Raw genomic sequence first — 25065 nt, 5'->3', positions numbered from 1 at the left:
GATCTTACTTGAGCAGTAGGTGATTTGTGACTGAGGTAGTTGACATTTTATTAACCAATCAGTTTGTAGGACACATTACTGAAATAAGGTTGTAGCATTTTTCTAGTCACTTTGGTTTATCTACAGTGAAAACCTTGCAATTGCTCCTTAATTAACAGAAGCTATTGTCACCAGCGTGCTAAAAATTGGATTTTTCTTTCACATTGGGTACTTTAGATACAAATTCAAATAATTTCACAAACTCAAAGATTGGCATGACAGATTGCCAATTGGTTTTGCAAGTAGGTTAAATCTATGTTGTAGATGATAAATACTGCAGATACAAGAATATGCCAATACTGTGCAGGTGATGCACTTGTTTAAGTTTTTTTGTGACCACAGATTGTAATGGCGATCGATCTCTTTTCTAAACATGACCTACTATGCTTCCATTATAGAGTCATAGAGATTTCTATATGGAAGAGCACCATTTGGCTCATCTTGTCAGTGCCAGTCATAAAAGAAACAAACTGCCTAATCACACTTTCCAGCTCTTGGTTTGTGGTCTTGTACATTACAGTGCTTCAAGTACTTTTAAAATGTGGTGAGGATTTCTGCTCCTACCACACTTTCAGGCGGTGAGTTCCAGATCTCCACAGCCCTCTGGGTGAAAATAACTTCTCAACTCTCTTATCCTTTTACCAATTATTTTAAATCCATGTCCCCTGATTATTGGCCTTTTTGCCAAGTGGAATACATTCTTCCTGTTCACTCTATCCAGGCTCTCATATAATTTTATACACCTTGGTTAATCTCTTATCAACCTCCTCTGTGCTGAATAAAATAAACTAGCCCAACCAATGTTTCCTCATAGTTAAATGTCTCCAGATCTGGAAGCATCCTCATAAATCTCCTCTGTAGTGCCTTTAGTGTGATTACATCCTTCCTCTGATGCACTGACTAGAGTTGTATGCAACATTAAGAATGTGGCCTAACTAGTGTTTTAATACAGTTCTAGTATAACGTTCTGCTCTTGTATTCCATGTCTTGGATTATAAAGGAAAATATCCCATGTCCTTCTGTTCCTCTACACTTCTCAGTATCCTGCCATTTATTGAGCATTCCCTTGTCTTGTTTATCTTCCCCAATACATCTCACACTTCTATAGACTAAAATCCATTTACCACTTTTCTGACCATTTGACCCAGTCCATTCCTGCAGTCTATTTTCTTCCCCATTATCAACCATATAGGCAATTTTTGTACCTGTTGCAAACTTCTTAATGATGCCCCCTACAAATAAGTCTAAAAAACTGATACGTTGTGCAAAAGGTAAAGGACTTAGTTGAAGCCCTGCAGAACCCCACTAGAAGCACTCAATCACTCACCAAAATACTCATCAAAGATTACCCTGAGATTCCTGCCACTGTATCAATTTTGGATCCAACTTGCCAATTTTCCTTGGATCTCATGGAGCTAATACTTTTCTCATCAGTCTGCCACATGGGACCTAAAGTCATTGTATCAAAATGACTTTTATCAACACTACTTTGCATATATCAGCCAATACTCAGCTGGTAGCACTCGCACCTCTGAGGTGGAAGGTTGTGGATTCAAATCCCGGGGACTTAAGTTCAAGAATCAGTGTTGACAGTCCAGTACAGTACTTCAGGAGTGCTGCACTGTCGGAGGTGCCGTCTTTAAATGAGATGTTAAATTGAGGTTCCATCCGTCCTCTCAGATGGACATTAAAGATCCATTGCTGTGGTCACAAAAGCATGATATAAATGCACGTCTTTCTTTTCTATCTGCTGGCGCTTTCAGACTTATATCATGTTAAGAATCCCAAATCCTTGAGTTTAGCAAAAGGAATTTAAAAAGAATTGGAATAAACAGATGGCAGCATAGGATCAAGTGGATGAAACTACTCTTGCTGTCTGTTCTAACAAGGGAGTTATGTACAATGCCCTGTTTAATATTTATCCCTCAACCAATGTAACATTGTCACATTGCTGTTTGCGGAAGCTTGCTGTGTGCAAATAGGTTGTTTGATTTCCTATATTACAACAGTGACTACACTTCAATACGTTTAATTGGCTGAAAAGCACTTTGGGACATCCTGTGGTCATGAAAGCACAATATAATTGCAAGTCTTTCTTTTCTATGTGCTGGCGCTTTCAGACTTATTTAAATTATAATGCTTTTATCTTCTAAAAACTACACAATCATTGCACTGTGTAAGCACAAATGTGCAAAACATGAAACTGGGTTCAGAGTGGTACTGTGAATTTTTGCAGCATGCAGTTTCTGACGTCTAATTCATTCATTTATGTCGTCTTATTAAATTAGACAGATTGGGTCATAAAATGAAGAGAGAAAACATGTCTTGAAGCCTGTGGTAAAAATATAGGACAGGTTTTTGGGTGTCATGATCTCACAATGCACGGACTGGATTCTGCAATGTTGCAATGAATTGATCAATGCATCTGTGTTCCAAGTCAAGAAATCTGTATGGTTGGGTTTTGAGGCATACAGCTGCGCCAATTTTCAATACTCTATGAATCTAATATTCAATTCAGCACCACATTCATTGTACATTGAAAACACTGGAGCCGATCTGCTCAATTCCAGTATCATTGAGGTCTGACATCTTCATTTACCTCACCAAAAACTTTTACGGGTCAATGCTAATCCAATAAATTCAGATGTCCCAAAAAATATTGTATAATGAGCCAGTAAGTTAAGAGTGCCATTGTCTTTGGTGTGTCAAATCATTAGCATAGAGCATTAATATAATGCTTTTGGCTGTTTTACTAAATAACCAGTTGAAAACTGGCATAATTCTGACACATTTCACCACTGTTTAAACACCAGACATCAGATTTGTGATGAATAAATTATGTGCATTGAGTGCAATTTTACTCCTGCCTCATTAAGTCATTGTGGAAAATTGAAGCTTTTCATCAACTAGGTATGAAGTTTGTCCAAATGAGTAAAATGATTAGTTAAGGCTTCTCTGTTGCTGCTGCTGTTATTTACAGTGCTTTAGATCTGTTGTTAGAATAAAAGACAAGACGAGAAAGTAAATGATCATGCAGAAATAGTTGGCTGTAACCAGACAATGGATTAGACAATCACAATATCCAGACAAATGGACGCTACATTTAAGCCACAGAATGATGAATGCTAAAGTACTTGCCAGAAGAATCAGCCCGATATGCGGTCCTGGGCGGCATTTGCTCTGTACAGGAAAATGTGGAATTAAGCAAAACTATACATTCATGTACAGACATTTCATGTTGCCAATAGTTACTCAAATATCACTCTGCATTGGATTTTGCTATCAGAAGACCACTTAGAAATTGTTCAGGAAGAATTATTCAATGTATCAATGTTCTGCTTGTAAGAAAATTATTTTACACTCTACTCAGATATTACGAAAATGGTTCACTAAACCTATACGGATGGTTAATAAAAAGATTCTGACATTTCTGTTACCTGTGATAAATGTAGTCATATATATTAAAATGGAATGCCTTACTTTTACATTTTTTTTCAAAGCGCACTATACATTTGTTGGTAGTTAATCAAGAAATAGATTAGTATACATCTAGATATTTAAATAAATCAAACCATTTTATAAATTGTATTTTTAAACATATAAAATTAACCAAATTGCTGTGGTAAATATGTTATTGTACGTCAGACTGTAAATCAATTGAATTTGTAAGACGTTATTCTATGTCTACTCCATTTAAAGAAGATATGACAACAGAAAATGTTATCAGGAAATGGTCAAACAGCCGGGAGTCAGTCATTAATAGTTTTACAAATAGAATAATTTTTCCAGTGATGAAAAAAAGGCAAGGATTTTACTTACGCCTACTCTCATAGATTGCTCTTGACTTCTCATACACTTCATATGGATCAGGTTTCCTTTGATCAAATCCATCAGAAGAGTCAGGGAAAGAAGTCCTGTGGACATTAGGTGGAAAGGGGAGACTCTGTGGTAGGTGCTGTGCTGAGAAGTTTGCCTGAGGGCTGCCCTGATTTTCCCATCTATCTAAAGTCTGAAACGAATAAAAAGATGTATAAAAATTGCAGTTCAAGTTTAAACTGCTTTTTGTCTATTTTCTTCCAAGCTGAATATGGATTCTTGCTGAATTATGGTTCAACGATGTCAGTCATCCTCAATACCTCATTCACGTCAAATCATTTGTACAGAACTTTACAAGACACAAAAATGACATTCAGCTCAAAAGCTATGCCAGTGTTCATGGTTCCAATGAAGTTCCTCCCACCTTATTTTGTCCTATCCAATAAATATTCCTTCTACTCCTTTCTCCCTTCTGTACTTACGCTGATTGCCTCAACACTCCATGTAGTAACGAATTTCACATTCTCACTAAGATAAAAGCAAAAACTGCGGATGCTGGAATCTGAAACAAAAACAGAAAACGCTGGAAAATCTCAGAATAGAGCCAATGTTTTGAGTTGCGATGACCTTTCGTCAGAGCTCTGACAAAGAGTCATCTAGACTTGAAACGTTGGCTCTCTATTCTCTCCCCACAGATGCTGTCAGACCTGCTGAGATTTTCCAGCATTTTCTGTTTTTGTTTCACATTCTCATTAATCTCTGAGCAAAGGTGTTTCTCTTGAATTCCTTACTATGTTTATCAGTGATCGTTTTGAATATATGGCCGTTAGTTTTGGACTTTTGATGTTCTTCACATTTATCCACTGAAACCTCATCTTTATTTTAAAGGTCTCAATCAGGTCATATCCAAATTTTCTTCCTTCTAACAAGAAGAGCCTCAAGCTTGCTCAGTCCTTTCCCTTTTTGCATTATCTCTAGTGCTTCAATATTGTTTTTGTGATCTGAACGCCAGAACTGGGCTAAGGGCTCTCAGTGCACTCTAAATCAAAGTTTCATATAAGTTTAACGTAATTTCTCTGCTTTTCAATTCTATTCTTCTAGAAGTGAATCCAAGTGCTTTGCATTTTTTTTAAAGACTTTGATAACCTGTGTTGCCCTTTTTAATGATTTATGAATCTGTACTGGTAGATTCCTTCGCAACTCTATCCCATTTAGATTCTTAATTCCTAAGGAATAGGTGGTCTCATCATTCCTTGTAAAAAATGCAACACTTTCACACTTGTCTATATTGAAGTTCATTTTCCATTTACATGCCCATTCTACATCACCATCTTGTGTTTTGTAATAGTCTTCTTCAGTATTAACTGTACTATACTGCCAATTTAATGTCATCTGCAAATTTTGTTATTAAACTTCTATTTCCCAAGTCTAAAGGGGGCAAGCTATTTTCTAGGTTGTGTCAATCGTGACATGATTGAGCACTTCAGACTGAGGATGACACTGAGCCTAAGTGTTTTTTCTTTACTCCCTCTCTGTGGTGACGTCAGATGTTTGACGGACATCTTCACGTGAGTCAGGCATTGTGTGAATGATCACAGTGTTGGTATGGAGTCTTGAAGCTTAAAAGTAAATCAATTGACATTGTACCTTTGAGCTAAGTAAACAACCAGAACTGTCTTTCTGACTTTTGATATAAGCAAATAATTTACTTCTATGCTACAAGGCTACATCCTTGTAGAGAAACCCGTCTGTACCTTCTTACAAAATAATGTCTCCAAAATATTTTCTTCTTACCATCCACTACAATGAAATATCATGGTAAGCAAGCAATAAATTTAAAGTATAATCTAGTGAGTAGCACACAAAAAATATTTTCTTTGCAACTGCTGTATTGTAGAATTATATACAAGACATTTAACAGGCTAACAATCTAGAGACAGCTTATATAGTCTTCTCACTGTACATCTATTTTGGAAATATCCACTAAGACATTATTAGAAAACCTTCAGGAAATGGAACTCAAAATAATGAGGTTGGTCTAGGCGTTATATGCAATAACAGGCCCTATGTGCACTGACTGAAAAGAACCTCTCTTTGAATGATTTTTTTATACCATTATGGACAATATTAGTCAGTGTTGTCTGTTAAATATTTAAATTCTGGGATAATGTGGTTCCAGGCACACTGCAGCTGCCATTTTAGGCAGCAACACTGTTGGGTGGGGGTTGGGGGTGTGTGTGTGTGTGTGCGCGCGCGCGTGCGTGCATGTAATCAAGAGAGTGGCAGTTGAGTGACCTTTCCCTAAAGGTTTTGTGTTTTGGACAGGACTTGCTTTTTCAATGGCTGGAATGGTTTGTTGACTAATTCTTTTGTACAGTGTTACCTTATTTACATAGCTAGGGGATACATTAATTGTTACTCCTGGGTCATCAATCATATTATTTTTAAAATATTTACTGTATAATTGACAGGACCAAGAGTGACAATTGATGTTCAGTATAAAAGTTCTGCCGTCTTCAAACCAATAAAGCATAAATCCAGCCTGTAACCAATTTTTTTTAATGTCTGCATTAAATGCTATTTCAACACTATCAATGCCACAATAAGTTGGTACCAGTGCAAACGTAAAATTGGGATTTTGATGCTTTAACACTGTGTAGCAAATCTGAATTAATTTGAAGAGAATATGATCAAAAATTTATGTCTTTATAAATTAAAATGTAAGTAAACTTTTCATTTGAATATATAACAGGAGAAGAACTGCATAGATGATTATAACATCAATATCTTGCAAGATGACAATTTCACTACAAAGAAACACAGATTTACATTGCTGTTACTTTGCTGACAGTTTAGGAAATCCTAACCTTTTAACACAAATAATCCCTTCCCTAGCCTCTCTGGAAGGATCAAAACTAACTTTTAAAGCCAGTTTTGGTTGATTCAGCTGAATCGTAATGCTGGGGATTGCATTCAGTTTGTCTACAATCTAGAAGTCATGATGTGGGTATGCCGGTGTTGGACTGGCGTAAACACAGTCAAAAGTCTGACAACACCAGGTTTTAGTCCAACCGATTTATTTGACTCACAAGCTTTCGAGGTTTCCCTCTTCGTCAGGTGAATGGAGAGTTCTGGCCTCAGACAGAGCATATAAAGCACAGACAGTTTAGAGATTACTGATTAGAATGCGAATCCTTACACCTAACCTGCTGTTCAAGACCTGAAGTGGCTGACAATGTGAGTGGAAGGAGCACTGATCACAGGTTACAGAGATGTGTATTGTCTCCAGACAGTACAGTAAGTGAGGTTTTGCAAACCCAGGCAAGTCACGGGGGTTACAGATAGTGCAACATGAACCCAAGATCCCTGTTGACACCGTCCTCATGTGTGCAGAACTTGGCTATCAGTCTCTGTAATCAGTAATCTCTAAACTGTCTGTGCTTTATATGCTCTGTCTGAGGCCAGAACTCTCCATTCACCTGACGAAGAGGGAAACCCCGAAAGCTTGAGAGTCAAATAAATCGGTTGGACTAAAACCTGGTGTTGTCAGACTTTTTACAATCTAGAAGACCAGGAAAGCATTTATGTGCTGCAACAGGGGCCACTGTAGACTGTACATACCTATTTTTGCTGGACAAAACCTAAAGCTATGGAAGAACATTTTACTTTATGCTCTGTAAGTCTACCCTAATGAGTGGTACTCTCTCAAGAAATAAATAAGCAAAAGCAATCCCTGGTTCATGGTCATCCGGTGTTCTCTCATATCGAGTACATTCTGTGCATGTCTGGTTCTCTCTCTCACTGTGCATCAAAACTTTCTACTTCCCTCACTGCCAATTTTTCTAACTTACCTTTGTGTCATGTTTAAATTTCACTATCTTCTAAATTTTTGTCCTCCTGTATGTTGAACTTTTGTGTTTGAACTTAGCCCCATCTTGATGTCTCAACTCATCCTCTCTCTCTCAGCATTTTAAGTCATAAACTGGAAATCTCTGACCTCACCTGGGCTGGGATTCCCTGATGTCATTGCAGTGAATGAAGTTTTGGCTGAGCGCCACATTCTTAATTCTCGCTGGCAGTGGGGGTGTGGCAAATAAGATTCCCATCCATTGGGTGGAAATTTGACTTTTTTTTTTACAGAGTGGCACAGATGTGAAAAATAGGTTAGAAGCTGCCAGCCCCAAGAGCAGCCTCTTCTGCCATGTCAAAAAAGTTAAAGGGTGGGTCCCATGACATCATGCTGGCAGCATCAGCAACTCTGGTTTTTAGAAGATTCTTAAAAATAAAAACAGAACCTCCCTGTAACAATGTCCCTGAAGCCAGTTTTCTGTCAGCAACACCATTTATTTACAATGTGTATAATGTACCACTCCTGTGGCTAATGCACGGGTCAAGCTCCGGAGTCCTTTGACTGCTGGTCTGAGTAAAGCCAGCTGGTTTTAAACTCTCCGCAGCCTCTTCCCTATTGGGCGAGCCTCCCCTTGCTTAATCTATGAGGCCCACAGGGAGATCTATTGAAGATACCCATGGCCATCTTAACATCCCTCCTACCTCAAGTATAATTCTTCCCCTGCACCCCTGCCATGGAAGGGCCTTTTCTGTTGCTTGGTAATTGGCCTGGGGTCAATTATAGGCTGGACTGCATCTGGAAGTGTGAAGCAGTTCATGCTAAACTTATAATCTCCCACAAAGGTGGGTCAACCTATCCAATTTGAGGACAGGAACAATAGGTGTGGCCCACCCAGCGAATTGTATGGGTCTTATGCCAAGCTTTTCAAGGTTTTCCAGTTCTGACTCTACTTTTTCCAATAGCTCAAAATGCTTAGATATAGCATCGGGATCAATGTAGATGTTAGCTTTGGCTCCTCTTATTTTTCCAATTCCTTTTTGGAAAGCGTCAGGGTACTGACTTCAAACAATTTCCCCATTTCATCCTGGAGAGCTCCAGACAGTTCTGGAGCCAATCTCTGCCCATGAGTTTAGGCCTTGTTCCTGTACAATGATGAGTGGAAGTCGAGCTGACTGCTGCCTGTAAGTCTCTTAGTCGCTGTAGTGCCCTTTATCTGTAATGATTCCCCCTGTAGGTAGGCAGCCTGGTCTTTGTGTTTTCTAAGCTCAGGAGCTATACACCAGCCCAGAGGCGATCATAAGTCTGCTCTCTGATAATGGAGACTGCAGTCCCCGTATCCACTTCCATTTTTAATGGATGGTCATTTTCTAACAACTCCACTATAATTGGGTCAACCTTTGACGTGGATTTAATTGCTTTATCCCTATTTCTGATAATGGGCATACCTGCAAGGTACTGTTGGTGCTGGCTTTGACTTCTTTTTGAAACAGCATATGTTTTAACTGTCCCTGTATTTTTGGCCTCAGTTGTGGTCGACTGCAAAATTTGCAATTGTCCACCAAATGGCATCTACAACCTTCTGGAATATGCTCCCAAGGTGTCTGAAGGCAGTCCTCCTGCTCTTCCTTGACTGCCTATGATGGATTTGGGCTCTGCTGTTTAAGGATTCTGTGATATTTTACTGATCAGCTGAGGGATGGATGCTGCATGAGCCTCCTCCTCTCCAATTGGAGGACATTGCTAGCTGACATCTCTTGTAGTTCCTGAGTTCCTTTCTCTGCATTCTCCAATGATAGAGCTGTCTCAATGGTCTTCTTTAGATCCAAATTGAGTTCTGCCAATAATTTCTTTTGGACTGTGACATTCTTAATACCACAGATCGGTCTATCTTGCAACATGTCATACAAGTGTGGCCCGAATTCACAGTGCTCTGCTAATTTTCGTCAAACATTTAGTGACAAATTCCCCAGGGGTTCATCTTTCAATGTTAAAGTGGTATCACTGGAGTATAATGGAAGGTTTTGGGTCATAATGGCCTTTAACCAAGTCCACCAATTCATTAAAGGTTTTAGGGTAAGGGGCATTGTGTAGGACAGGCTTTTTATTATGTTGAAGGTAGGGATCCTGCATGCCAATAGGACTACTTGGCTTCTCATCCTCTTTAATATTGTTAGCCCAAAAAGAATAATGCATGTGTTCTGCGTACTGGGCCCAGCCTTCTCTGCTTGTATCATAGGCCATAAAGAGGTATTTTTCTTCCCGGGGAATTACTTGTCCCAACGGGAAAGGTTGTCTAGAGGAATGAAAAATATTTGTTTTACTCCTTGTCACCAATGCAATAATCTCGCCAAGGCCAGTCTTCTATCACCATCACCCTTTATTCACAATGTGCACAAAGTACCGCTCCTGTGGTTACTGGTTTTAAACTCCCCTGCTGCTCCTTCCCTCTTGGGCAAGCCTCCACTTGCTTAATAGGGGAGTTTGTACTCTACAAAGCCCATGGATAGGTTGACTGCATAATACTCTCCCCCTGGGGGTTGTAGCCCACTTCTAGTGGGTTCTGCTTACAAGGTTCATGTCATGGGGAGCTGTCATGATTGACATGAATGGACAATTTAATGAGAGGGCAGGGGGACAAAAGCTTGATAATTATATTTAAATATATTCAAATGGGGTTCCACTGTTCAAAGCTGGGGTACCCATTATGTCATTGGTGGGGATGGAGACAATCACAACAGGAAATCCCAACAGCGTAAAACACATCCTAGGACTCCTAAAGGATTTCCTGCCCCTGATCCAGCCCCCAAAAGCATGAGTGAAAAATCCCCCCCATAAGATAAACCAGGAAAAGTCCAAAGCAGAAGTGCCTCATCTTTTCCCCAAATTACATTGTTTCAAAAAAAAGATTTCAATCAGTAATAGCAAAAAGGAAGCTGGTCACCATAATTCATTCATAACATCTTTTTCCTACTGAGTAAATTTACTACCCGCCTCACTTGGAGCTGGGTACATTACCTCTCTCCTTCCCACTTCGCTAATTTACTCCTTTCCCCCTTTATCCTTCTCTCTTGGCCACACTTACTTATCTGTCCTTATTTGGCACATTTACAGACCTCGTACTATACAAAGATCTCTCCATTGTTGGTCACAGGCTGAACTTATCTTACACGACAAAGCTCCCCATTTCACTAGCGACTCTTTGAAACTTCACTTCATGTGAATTAAACTTCAAACAGAAGTAAGGACAGGTCAGTACTCTGGAACAGTAAGATTAATTTGTATTCTGAACGAGCAAATTTGCAAACTGGGTGCAAATTTGTGACAGGCTGCCTCATATAGCAGTGAACAGGATTTATTAAATCAAGTGTTTTGTAAAACCAGTCTAGTTGTATAAAAATAAGGACTGAGAATCAGAGATTTTCTTGTGGAGGCAGAAGAAATGAGTGAGGGACTAAATAAGCACTTTGCATCTGTCTTCACTCGAGCAGAGGAAGCTGCCAAAGCAGCAGGTAAAGAGGAGGCAGTAGTGATGTGTGGCAGGTTAAAAATAGATAAAAAAGGATGTACTTTTTACTTAAAAAATGTACTTAAAAAAGGATGCAATGAACCAGGGCAGGTGATGGATCTCTCGGTAGGGGAGCATCTTGGGAATGGTGACCATAATTCTATCTCCTTCACAATTGCATTGGAACGAGATAGGATCAGGCAGGCTAGGAAGGTGTTTGTCTGGAGTAAGGGGAGATACGAAGAAGTCAGGAAGTTACTTGGACAAATAAACTGGAAGGAGGCGTTCTTAGGGAAAAGTACTGAAGGAAGGTGGCGGATATTCAAGGAATGTTTGTCTGGAGCTATGCGTGACAACGTTCCGATGAGACAAGGGGGTTTTGGTAGGTCGAGGGAACTGTGGTGCACGAAGGCTGTGTTGAACCTAGTCAGGAGGAAAGGGAAGGTGTACAAAAGGTTCAGGGAACTCGGAGAGGTTAAGGATCTTGAGGAGTATAAGGACTGTAGAAAGGAGCTTAAAAGGGAAATTAGGAGAGCCAGAAGGGGTCATGAGAAGACCTTGGCGGGTAAGATTAAGGAGAATCCCAAAGCCTTTTATAAATATGTGAAAGGTAAAAGGATGAGAAGAGAAGGGATAGGACCTATAAAAGGTGAAGGGGATAAGGTCTGTGTGGAACCAGAAGAAATGGCAGAGGTGCTTAATGAGTACTTTGCCTCAGTATTCACGGTGGAAGCTGATCTGGGAGATTTTGCCACGGATTTGCAGCAGATGGAAAAGATTGAGTTTGTGGATATTAAGGTGGAGGATGTATTAGAACTTTTGAATTCTATCAAGATTGATAAGTCGCCGGGACCAGATGGGATATACCCCAGGATACTGTGGGAGGCGAGGGAAGTGATTGCAGAGCCCCTGGCGATGATCTTTGCGTCGTCAATGGAGACGGGAGAGGTTCCGGAAGATTGGAGGATTGCGGATGTAGTCCCTATTTTCAAGAAAGGGAACAGAGATAGCCCGGGAAATTACCGACTGGTGAGTCTGACCTCAGTGGTTGGTAAGCTGATGGAAAGGCTTCTGAGGGACAAGATTTACGACCATTTGGGGAGGTTTGACATGATCAGGAATAGTCAGCATGGATTTGTCAAGGGCAGGTCGTGCCTTACGAGCCTAGTTGAGTTCTTCGATAATGTGACTGAACACATTGACGAAGGAAGTGCCGTGGACGTGGTGTACATGGACTTCAGCAAGGCGTTTGATAAGGTCCCCCATGCAAGACTTCTTGAGAAGGTGAGAGGGCATGGGATCCGAGGGCCTTTGGCCTTGTGGATCCAGAACTGGCTTGCCTGCAGAAGGCAGAGAGTGGTTGTGGATGGGTCTTTTTCTGAATGGAGGTCAGTCACCAGTGGAGTGCCCCAGGGATCTGTTCTAGGACCCTTGCTGTTTGTCATTTTCATAAATGACCTGGATGAGGAAGTGGAAGGATGGGTAAGTAAGTTCGCTGATGACACGAAGGTCGGTGGTGTTGTGGATGGTCTGGAAGGATGGCAAAAGTTGCAGCAGGACATAAATAGGATGCAGGACTGGGCGGAGAAGTGGCAGGTGGACTTCAACGCGGATAAATGCGTAGTCGTCCATTTTGGCAGAACCAACGGGATGAATGAGCACACTATCAAGGGCAGGAGTCTTGGTAGCTTTGAGGAGCAGAAGGATCTTGGGGTCCGGGTCCATAGGACTCTTAAATCGGCCTCGCAGGTGGAAGAGGTGGTCAAGAAGGCGTATGGTGTACTGGCCTTCATAAATCGAGGGACTGAGTTTAGGAGTCGGGAGGTAATGCTGCAACTTTATAAGACCCTTGTCAGGCCTCATTTGGAGTACTGTGCGCAGTTCTGGTCGCCTCACTATAGGAAAGACGTAGAAGCTATTGAAAGGGTACAGAGGAGATTTACAAGGATGTTGCCTGGACTCGGAGGCATGCCTTATGAAGTTAGGTTGAGGGAACTGGGTCTCTTTTCCCTGGAGAGACCTAGGTTGAGAGGCGACCTGATAGAGGTTTATAAAATGTTGAGAGGAATTGATAGGGTGGATTCTCAGAGGCTATTTCCCCGGGTTGAAATGGTCGCTACGAGAGGACACAGGTTTAAGGTGCGGGGAGGAAAGTACAGAAGTGATGTTAGGGGTAAGTTTTTCACTCAGAGGGTGGTGAGTGAATGGAATCGGCTGCCGTCAGTGGTGGTGGAGGCGAACTTGCTGGGGTCTTTTAAAAGACTTCTGGATGAGTATATGGGGTTTTATGGGATTGGGGGTTATAGATAGGTGTTGATGTGATCGGCGCAACTCGTGGGCTGAAGGGCCTGTTTGTGCTGTAGTGTTCTATGTTCTATGTTCTACTTAAAAGGATGTTATACATAAGTTTCTTATGTATGTTTCTTATGTTTCTCACTTCTCAAAATAATGAAATTGTGACAATTTTCAGATTTGAATTGACTGCAAGCAGATTTTTGACACCAACAAGCACTGTGCAATTGGATCTAAAATCTATTTAAAACAATCAATAATCACTTTATCAGAGGTAAGTAGAAAATAGGCCCCTCGAGCATGCTGCGCCATTCAACTAGATCGTTTATCATTAGAAAATTGTAAATATTTTAATAGGGGTTGTTGTCAAATCTTCAGAAAATGCTTCAAACGTATTTTTTCTGAATGAGTTACATTTGAAGTTAATGCTAGGTCCCTATTTTTCAATGCACATGTGGCTGTCTATGGGAAATTAACAAATGCTTAGTTCAGGATCTGCACTGTTAACATTCTGTAGAATTTGGTGCATGAATGAGAACAAGATTAATGATAAATAGAACTACTGAACATTCAAAAGAACACATTTTCTTCTTTCTGGAAAAGCACAGTCTGAAGAATACTAGCAACTTCCTCTGTTATTCAACAATAAAAACTTGATCCATTTAAAAGCAATATCAATACATCTGTTGAAACCAAAGGCAGCACTTACTTGTTTTGAACTCTTCCAGGGTGAGAAAAAACCTGTAAAAGATCACAGAAGAGAAAAAAAAACCTGAGATTGAAATGGCTTGCTACGATGAATGCAGATTTTAGATTTTAATGCTACTGGTCTCAACTTTTTGGTGTCTGGAAGAGCTGTGTTACAACTAACTGTAATAACAATGTAATGCCTAGCTAAGAATTTCTTTGAGTTTTGCACCATGATAATCAACTTACGCTGTATAAACCCCAGGAAATGATTAAATTGTGCCATCAATCACGTTGTACCAGCATTTCCTAAAATCTTCAGCTGCCCCACAGATTAATTAATCAAATCACTAGTGATCAACTAACCAGTTGAAAAACTGAAGAAGTAAATGGATCATTCACTAAGCCAGAGTACTGTCCAGGTGAAAATAACTCCAGTATTATTTTTATTTCTGTCATTCATTAAAGTATATACTGGTGTGATTTGTGTCCTCAGCATATTCACCAACTTAATTAACTCTGAAGCACATGCTCCCATATGTATTGTATATTTCCTGGGAAAATGGACAAGTTCACACATTGGTGTTCTGGTATCACTTCAAGGGGAAATGAAAATGAGCAAGTAGCCAGGATGTAGAACAACAGATAAATGGCCGTGAGGTGTGTGTGCACGCGTGTGTGTGTGTGTGTGTGTGTGTGTGTGTGTGTGTAGTGTGCTGTAGGAATTGTATCTATGCTGTCCTCTTGAGTACTAGTTGCTGAATCTATAAATTAGGGTTGTTTGATGGGCCATACTATATACTCAAATAAACCAAATCTTCGTATAGTTTACCAGTCGTGTGTAAGATTGGTGGTAAGTTTGTATAAAGCAAACAGAGAAATGCAACATGATGACTACAACATGAATTTGAACCCCTCAGGATGAGCCACAGAAAAAGGACAGAGTTCGCCATTTATGAGACAAAGTGGAGTGCCTTTCCTGTTGGCCAGAATGACTTTCCCATGCCAGATTTGAACCTCATTAATGACGCACAGGCAAGTTCTTCTCTGAATCACCTGGCAGGCTGGCAGCTAATTCATCCACCCACCATCAGTTGGCGGGTTTGAAGTTCCCAGCACTATATTTTAAACACCAGCCCTGCACACTTAAATCACTCTCTCCAGACCATCCATCTTCAGGAAACCTTCCAACATGTCAGGAAGACAGAAGCAAAAGGCGAGCAGCCTCAAGAAGGTGGCAGCACCTGCTTTCTTAGCCAAAACTCTCAAGGCCCTCATTCAAGGAGTCTGGGCCCAGAGGCATGTGCTCTACCCCAGGGAAGACTCAAAGAAGCAGACCAACCTTACATCTCTGGCCTGAGGGGCTGTATCTCAGGCGGTCGGCGTGGCTATCACCTATCCACAAAGCACCACTGAGTGCAAGAATTGGATGAATGATCTCATCCGCTCTGCCAGGTTAAATCTTCTCTCAGCTCCCTCCACTATTAAACTCTCACCATGGCATCACGGTGGCTCTCACACATTCACAGGGGACAAATATAAATACTTATTATCTCAGCAAGATTTTCATAACACTGCCACCCTATCTGTTTTTTTGCTTACACTCCCGTGTCTGTCCCTCTGGGTAGGGCACACCACACACAGGGGATATGCGTTTCACCTAATCTCTGCTCCATCCCTTCTGATCATATGTCTTCCTTTTGTCTCTTTTAAAGCCAAACTCTCACATATCAAATATGAGTGAGCACAGACTGGGGGAAGGATAGCAATAATCCTTGGCCTCAATGAGTTTGAGGAGGCTGCAGCAGAACTTTCCAGCAAGGACAGGGATTGCTCCTGTGGCAACACAGAGCTTGACCTCTCCCAACAACCTAGCAGCTCCATTACTTCACCGAATCCTGCAGACAACACTGCACATACTCCATATTAGCTTCAGCTCATCCAATAAAACTGTCCTTTTGTACTTTTTTGATACCAAAAGACCACCATGAACTAGCCAGCTGAGCAGCAGCTGAGACTCTGGAGTAGATTTGAGGATGAGAGGACTCAGGTCACAGCATTCACCTGAAGTCTCCACCAGCACAGAGACCCACACCTCTGCGGGAGCGTATTTCAAGGTTAGACTTGGGGTCACATTCTGGGTGAGGCCCTTCCAGATAGTGAACTAAAGGAGGAGCCAACCTTGGAAGATGAAGATGAGAAGGTCTGGGAAGCCCGGACGATGATGAGGGGCAACGTGAGTGCGCTGATGCCACGGAAGGGGACATGGGAGGCGTGCCCATGGTACTTTAATAACTGACAGATTCCAGGAGGAACCCTGAAGATCAATCAGAAATGTACAATGAATGCTGACCTAGCCAGCAATGCTCATATCCCAGAACTGTGTCCTGGTAATGTGCCCACTCTGTCAGCTTAAAGTCCACCAAGGAAGGCAGCAACATGAGTTGAGGCGTCTTTCTACGCTGTGTAAGGATGCAGGAACTGCTACAAAGGAAATGCAGACCAATATAGGGCTCTTATCATGAAGTGCATTTCTTGGTTTGGGATTCTATCAGTAAGGAAACCCAGAGATATAGAGAGTCACTTTATTCCTCGATGGCGAAGGGTTGAGATTGGCGAAGCTGTTTTGAGATTGACATCACATGAATGTTAATCTTTAAAAGAGAACACTCTTGAGTATCAGGAAGGCTGAACAAATATTGCAAATATCCAAATCAAAACTCTTTCATCTAACCATAACATTCCAAAAGTGCAATTTATTCACAGTGATAGAGCATCCACATCCTCTGGTGACCTAAGCTCTGGAAGGTTTCAGACTCGTTAAGATCTCTTGCTCAGTGGCAGTAGCATTTTGGTGGCTTGTGTTACTGGAGTGCAGGCACATGCAGAGGAAACTCTGAGCAGCTGCACAACCTTGGAGCATCCTGAGTCGAATCCCTGGGATGTCCAGCTGATGCTTATCCTCCCTGTGGGTGCCGGAGGGCCCTAGCACGACTCCTACAGGACACTGGACACCTGGAAGGAGATCAAGGCACCTTGTCCTAATGGTGCTCATCACAGTGTGGCACCATGGAATGCAGGGCCAAGCGTGGAATCTGTTGGACCAAGTTCTCCATGATGGTTGCCAACATTTTCATGGTGGCCTTGAGGCATGCGTACGTCAGAATCAGGACATCACACAGAATGCAGACTGATTCCTCTATCATGCACTCTAATCTGCTGAGTGACTTTTAAAGCCCTGCCTGCCTTTGTATCTCCACCGGTAGACTCGCAACCACTTAGAAGCTCATCACCTGATTGTGACTCAGTGAGTGGCCCATAGATCAGGAGCATGACACTGAATTGCAAACAAAATATTAATAAAAGATTTTTCAGATAACAAAAAAGTAAGTGCAGCCTAAGGCAATTAACGTGTACGTAGTCCATGGATTCCACAAGACCGCAAAAAGAAAGCCTGTGAACCGATGCAATTTTCAGTTGAATGGGACTGCTGTGTGCAACAGCTTCCACCCCAGGTCCCTGATGTAGTAGGGGAGGGTAACTCTGTAGCGGGACCTCCACTGGGCACTTCTGCTGCCGGATGCAACAAAGCACGCAAAGGCTTATGTGGATAATGGGTGAGGGCTTTGTAGTAGAAATTATGCAAGAACAATACACACAGGAAATCCTTTCACATAGTGGCAAAGGGCACAGAAGGCATTTCATGAGATGGCTCAAACTATGGGGCTCCAGTCCCTAGGGAGCAGGTCTGGGCTTGGGGCCGATGTGAAACTCTGTCCAAGCATGGGTACACTCAGACGGGGTTCCAAAAAACAGTTGTGTCTCTGAGACCACATGTGACGTCAGGTCTGAGCACGACTGTTCTGAGATCAAAAATGGCATCGATCGCAAGTTGAACACCCACCGCTGCGCGAGCCAATTTGTGGGGTGTCATCCAGCCCATTTTTCTGTCACCCAGCACGATCCTGATCCTGGAGACGTGGTTAAAGGAAGGGCAGGACTGGCAGCTAAATATTCCTGGGTGTAAGTGTTTTAGGCGTGACAGAGGAGTGTTGAAGAGAGGTGGTGGGGTGGCTTTGTTAGTTAAGGAGCACATCACAGCGGTGCAGAGGGAGGATAATGTAGAGGAGTTAGGGATTGAGTCGCTGTGGGTGGAGTTGAGGAATAGGAAGGGAGCGATTACTATGCTAGGGGTGTACTATAGGCCCCCCAACAGCCCATGGGAAGTGGAAGAAGGCATATGTAAAGACATTTTGGACCGGTGCAGAAAGAATAGGGTTGTTGTAGTGGGAGATTTTAATCTTCCAGGAGTGGATTGGAAGGTGCCTAGAGCTGGGGGTTCGGATGGGGAGGAATTTGTAAAACATGTGCTGGAAGGGTTCTTGGCGCAGTATGTAACTAGCCCAACTATGGAGGGGGCTATACTGGATTTAGTTCTGGGTAATGAGCCAGGTCAAGTGGTTGAGGTTGCAGTGGGTGAACATGTGGCTAACAGTGACCACAACTCTATCTACTTTAGAATATTGGAAAAAGATGAGTGCTGTCCAAGAGGGAGGGTGCTAAACTGGGGGAAGGCAAGTTACAGCCGGATTAGGCATGAGCTGAAGGATACTGATTGGGAGAGGTTGTTTGCGGGTAAGTCTGCGTTCGGCAAGTGGGAGGCTTTCAAGGAAAAACTGAAAAGGTTGCAGGAAAGACATGTGCCGGTTAAGAGGAAGGATGGGAAAGGCAGGATTAGAGAGCCGTGGATTACAGGGGATATTGAGGACGTGGTCAGGAAGAAGAGAGAGGCATATGTTAGGTCTAAGTAACTGGGAAAAGAGAGAGGACTGGAGGAATATAGAGAGAGTAGGAGGGAGCTCAAAAGGGGAGTTAGAAGGGCGAAAAGGGGGCAATGAAATGGCTTTGGTGGATAGGATTAAGGAAAATCCAAAGGCATTTTACTCTTATATTAGGAACAAAAGGGTGGTTAGAGGGAAAATCGGTCCTCTTAGGGACGGAGGACAGGAACTGTGCTTAGAGACTGAGGGAATGGGGGAGATCCTGAATGAATACTTTGCATCAGTATTCACGAAGGAAAGGGGCTTGGTGTCTTGTACTGTCTTGGAGGGAGCTGGAGACCAGTTGAAAGAAATATCCATTACGAGGGAGGAAGTGTTAGGGCTTTTAGGTAGCATAAAAACTGATAAATCTCCGGGGCCTGATGGCATTTATCCCAGGCTGCTTATGGAGGTGAGAGATGAAATTGCTGGGCCTCTGACGTAAATCTTTGTTCTTCTTTGGACACAGGTGAGGTCCCAGAAGACTGGAGGATAGCGAATGTGGTACCGTTGTTTAAAAAGGGTAGTAGGGATAACCCGGGTAATTATAGGCTGGTGAGTTTGACGTCAGTGGTAGGAAAGTTGTTGGAAAAAATTCTTAGGGATAGGATGTATACACATTTGGAGCGTTGCGATCTGATTAGGGATACACAGCGTGGCTTTGTTAAAGGGGAGGTCTTGCCTTACAAATCTGGTAGAATTTTTTGACGAGGTGACAAAAACGGTCGACGAAGGACAAGCCGTTGATGTCGTCTATATGGATTTCAGTAAGGCGTTTGACAAAGTCCCTCATGGTAGGTTGGTTGAAAAGGTTAAGGCTCATGGGATACAAGGACAGGTATCTGGATAGATTGAGAACTGGCTAGGTAACAGGAGACAGTGGAAGGGTCCTTTTCTAGCTGGAGGTCTGTCACCAGTGGTGTGCCTCAGTACTGGGACCTCTTCTATTCATAATATATATAAATGACTTGGAAGAGGGCGTAAGTGGTGTGATCAGCAAGTTTGCAGATGACACAAAGATGGCAGGATCGGCAGACAGTGAGGAGGAGTGTCACGCAACACAGCAGGATATAGATAGGCTGGTATATTGGGCAGATAAATGGCAGATGGAATTTAATCCTGATAAATGCGAGGTGATGCACTTTGGAAGGAATAATGTAGAGGGGAGTTATATGATAAAGGGTAGACCTATTAAGAGCATAGAAATGCAGAGGGACCTGGGAGTGCAAGTGCACAAGTCTTTGAAGGTGGCAACACAGGTGGAGAAAGTTGCGAAGAAAGCTTACGGTATGCTAGCTTTTATAGGAAGGGGTATAGAGTACAAGAGCTGGCGTCTAATGCTGCAGTTGTATAGAATGTTGGTTAGACCGCATTTCGAGTACTGCGTCCAGTTCTGGTCACCTTACTACCGGAAGGACGTGGAGACCCTGGAGAGAGTGCAGAGGAGGTTTACCAGGATGCTGCCTGGTATGGAAGGACTGGGTTGTGAGGAAAGATTGGGTAAATTGGGGCTGTTTTTCTTAGAAAGACGGAGATTGAGGGGGGAATCTAATAGAGGTGTATAAGGTAATGAAGGGTATAGATAAACAGTGGCAGGCTTTTTCCTAAATTGGAGACAAATATCACGAGGGGCCACAGGCTTAAGGTGAGGGGGACGAGGTATACTTTGGATGCTAGAGAGAGGTTTTTCACACAGAGGGTCGTGGGGGCATGGAATGCACTGCCAAATGAGGTGGTGGAGGCAGGCAGGCATGCTGGACTTGTTTAAGGTTTACTTAGATAGACACATGAGCAAAATAGGGATGGAGGGTTTTAGGAGACTGTTTTAAATAAGGATCAGAGCCTTGGGAGGTTCCTGGAAATCAACTGTTGTATATGTTGATGTTTTTCTCTTTTATGCCACAGGTGCGTCGGTCCACCTTGTTGTCTAAAGAGGGGCATACACGCGGTGGGTCATGTGTGGGCTGCTCTTGAATGTTTCGAGAGTAGCCTTGTACTTCGAGCCGTTTGTGTACGCTTAAACTGGACCAGCAGATGGGCACCACAACAGCTCAGTGATTATCACTGTTTGCTGTGCAGATACATAGATTTGACCAGTATCTGTGGGAGTTTGTGTATTCTCCCTGTGGTTGCGTGGGTTTCCTCTGAGTGCTCCGGTTTCCTCCCACACCCCAAAGATGTGCTCTTAGGCTGATTGGTGTAACAAATTGTCCCTAAATTATTCTCCCCTTAATCTGGTTTCCAATGGGGGTACCATAAGCACAGACATGGGTCAAGAGTGGAGGAGGAAAAGCACATTGTTAAAATGGCGGCGCGGGCTCGTTGGGCCGAAGGGCCTGTTTCCTGTGCTGTGTTGTTCTTTGTTCTGATCATTCCAGCATCCACAGCCTGTCTCTCCGCCAGCCAACGGAAATGGAGTTGGTGAAGGAGTGGATTCCTGAGCAGCAGCTCCCTGATAACAGCCACTACTCCAGATGAGACAGAGCTGCAGTGCAAGGCAACCATGTCCCAGATTTTCAGTATGTCCTGGTAGATGGCTGGCAATGCCTGAAAGGAGTTTCGAAGACCTCTCAGGGCTATAAAAAGGAACTGCATGTTATAATTGAGGCCATGAACCTGGTGAAGAAATACATCACCAGGGTACACAATCAAGGAGGGGGCTCAACATAAATGTATTGCTGCAGGATCTGAAGGTGGAACCTGGGACTGATGTCCCACAGATAGCAGCTACAAAAATAAATTGATCAGTTTCTCAGCAGCTGCTGTGATAAGGACAAGGACTGTGATTGTTTGGAAACTGAGCTGTCTGAATGGATCGTTGTGCTGATTATAGCTTTGATGCTGATTGATGCTTTCCAAAAACACCTTGTGGAGGAAAAGAGAGGTCATGATAGTGCTGCTAAAAGCTGGTTGAAAACATGAAGCCTTTGTGACAGGACAACAACACATGAAAGCATTTGGTGCTGCTACCAGTAGTGGCACAGTAGCTAGGGCACAGAAGCAAACAAGCCTGGTGAGATATGCAGTTTATTTCACCCACTGTGAAGTTGACCTCTTCCAAGATCCTTGAGAGATATGTGGTAAAAATGATATTGGGTTGATCGATATAGGAAATCTGGTTCTGGAAGGGCAGTAAGAAGTCTCACAACACCAGGTTAAAGTCCAACAGGTTTATTTGGTAGTAAACGCCACAAGCTTTCGGGGTTCTGCCCCTTCGTCAGGTGACTGGAGAGTTCTGATCACAGAGTTCTGATCATATAAAGGCACACACAGTTTACAGAATACTGCTTAGAATGTGAGTTGTGAATTTGTGAAAAGAATTTATGGCCCATTGATATTAAGGTGACAGTGAGGACATGTGAAGCATGTCAGAGACGCCATCCACATCAACACAAATAACCTTCATATCGTCACAAAATTCCATTGGACACTTGGTTGAAAATCACAGCAGATTTATTCACCAGCTGCGGTGATCACTTTCTCCAAGTCACCGATTACGTTTCCAAGTTTCCAGTCATTAGACAACTGAAGGATGCCTCAAATACATTTACAGCGGATACAGTGATTTTAATATTTAATTTGTTCAGTATACTTAAAGAAACCATATTGGACAATAAGCCACAACATAATGCTGAAAAGTTGAGTTTGTAAAGATATAAAAATTTTTGTAAAGATATAAAATAATTGTAAAAAATGTTTGAGGGGAAGAAAACAGTGCATAGTCCCTTTAAAAGCAGTTTTTGAGTTCTGTGCTAACATGCAGAGTACACAGTCATCAGGTTGCAGCCTTTGTTTCAAAAAGACCAAAAGCATCAGGGTTGTTTTGGTAACCGGCTCTGCAGGTTTTTGCATTTTTGTTAGCCTCTGAGTTTAAAGAAGACACTCAGCTAACAGCTTATGAGTTTAAAGAAAACACTCAACTATTAAGAGCCAATCAGATTTGAATTTGATAGTGTTGACAACATTAAACCAATTGTGGTGTAAGAAAATTATGACGTTATCACAGGTATAAAGGCCAAAGCAACAGTCTTTTCTGCAGAAAAATGTCTGGAGAATATCTTGGAAGAACATCCCCAGAGGCCAGGGCAGCTAGTCAAAAAAGTCAGCATTCAATTCCACAGCACCTCTCCACCGCTGCCAGTTTAAACATTTCTTAACAGAATTATCCAGCTATCTAACAGAAGGATACCAAGTCAGATAGACCTTACAGATAGCAGACAACTACCGCAGACCTCAGTATATATATTTGAGTGACTAAACTTCTGTTATTACTGTATTGGTAATGAACGTTCATTGTAGTATTCAAACAGCACTTCAGTTGAAATGTACCTTAATCAGTATGTTACCTGTTTAAAGTTCCTGGTTATTTAAACAAAATACCTTGTTAATTTTTCACTTAAAGCGAACGTCAGGCCGTTATATTAATGAGTGGGTCTCGATGACATTACTGTTACTAGAGAGGTGGTGCTCGACAGACTGGAGGGGCTGATTGTGGATAAGTCCCCAGGACCGGATGGAATGCATCCGAGGGTCCTGAAAGAAATGGCGGAGGTGATAGTGGATGCCTTGGTGGTTATTTTCCAGACGTCGCTGGATTCCGGGGAAGTGCCGGAAGATTGGAAAACGGCTAATGTTACGCCGTTGTTTAAGAAGGGTGCCAGGCAAAAGGCGGGGAATTATAGGCCTGTTAGTTTAACGTCTGTGGTAGGTAAAATGTTAGAATCCGTCATCAAGGAGGAAATAGCAAGGCATCTTGAGGGGAACTGCTTGATAGAGCAGACGCAGCACGGTTTCGTTAAAGGGAAGTCGTGTCTGACAAATTTACTGGAGTTCTATGAGGATGTGTCTAGGGCGGTGGATAGAGGAGAGCCGGTGGATGTGGTCTTTCTGGATTTTCAGAAGGCGTTTGACAAGGTACCTCACAAGAGGTTATTGCAGAAGGTCAGGGGGCATGGAGTTGGGGGGAGGGTGTTAGCGTGGATAGAGGATTGGTTGTCAAATAGGAGGCAGAGAGTGGGGGTCAATGGGTGCTATTCGGATTGGCGGATGGTGACTAGTGGAGTGCCCCAGGGGTCGGTGCTGGGGCCTCAGCTATTTACCATTTATATAGATGATCTGGAGGAGGGAACCGAGTGTAGGGTGTCGAAATTTGCTGATGACACCAAAATTGGTGGAAAGGCAAATTGTGTGGAGGGTGGGGAGAGTCTACAGAAGGATCTAGATAGGCTGGGTGAATGGGCCAAGAAATGGCAAATGGAATTTAATGTTGGCAAGTGCGAGGTGGTCCACTTTGGTAGGAATAATGGTAGGAAGGATTATTACTTACGTGGAGAAAAACTGCAGCAGGCGACGGTGCAGAGGGACCTCGGGGTCCTTGTGCATGAGTCGCAAAAACCCAGCTTGCAGGTGCAGCAGGTGGTCAGGAAGGCGAATGGGATGCTGGCCTTCATAGCGAGGGGGATTGAATATAAAAGTAGGGAGGTCTTGCTGCGGCTGTATAGGACATTGGTGAGGCCGCAGCTGGAGTACTGTGTGCAGTTTTGGGCGCCGTACTTACGCAAGGATATTTTGGCCTTGGAGGGAGTGCAAACGAGGTTTACTAGGCTGATGCCGGAGTTGAGGGGGTTGAGCTATGAGGAGAAGCTGAATAAATTAGGCTTGTACTTGTTAGAGTTTAGAAGAATGAGGGGAGATCTCATTGAGACGTATAAGATGATGAATGGGACGGATAGGATAGAGGTGGAGAGACTCTTCCCGCTCAGAAAGGATAGTAGGACTAGGGGGCACAGCCTCAAGATAAAGGGGGGGTGGTTTAGAACGGAGTGGAGGAGGAACTTTTTCACTCAAAGGGTGGTGAATCTCTGGAATTCTCTGCCAGTTGAAGTGGTGGAGGCTACCTCGCTAAATATTTTTAAGAAGCAGATTGATGGGTTTTTGATAAGAGAGGGGATTAAGGGTTATGGGGAGAGGGCGGGAATGTAGAACTGAGCCACGACAGATCAGCCATGATCTTATTGAATGGCGGGGCAGGCTCGAAGGGCTAGTTGGCCTACTCC

General features: G+C 42.7%; 1 protein-coding gene across 17 annotated transcripts in view; it reads right to left on the bottom strand.

The window, feature by feature from the left end:
* The window catches only part of magi2a (membrane associated guanylate kinase, WW and PDZ domain containing 2a), a 720803-nt gene that overhangs the window by 82133 nt on the left and 613605 nt on the right, over window positions 1-25065 (bottom strand). For 15 of the 17 annotated variants that reach the window (XM_080207433.1, XM_080207434.1, XM_080207435.1 and 12 more), the window contains 3 exons: window positions 14212-14243; window positions 3859-4048; window positions 3178-3219 (listed from right to left, as the gene is read on the bottom strand). In XM_080207433.1, the coding sequence (XP_080063559.1) occupies window positions 3178-3219; window positions 3859-4048; window positions 14212-14243 (264 nt within the window). The remainder of the gene's footprint in view (window positions 1-3177; window positions 3220-3858; window positions 4049-14211; window positions 14244-25065) is intronic. The other 2 variants (XM_080207422.1, XM_080207429.1) reach the window with 1 other exon arrangement.

The sequence above is a fragment of the Carcharhinus amblyrhynchos genome, chromosome 19, assembly GCF_965287045.1.
Source record: "Carcharhinus amblyrhynchos chromosome 19, sCarAmb.v2.hapA, whole genome shotgun sequence".
Taxonomy (NCBI): domain Eukaryota; kingdom Metazoa; phylum Chordata; class Chondrichthyes; order Carcharhiniformes; family Carcharhinidae; genus Carcharhinus; species Carcharhinus amblyrhynchos.
The sequence above is the reverse complement of the archived record's forward strand: the minus strand, read 5'-3'. Positions and strand labels throughout refer to the sequence as shown.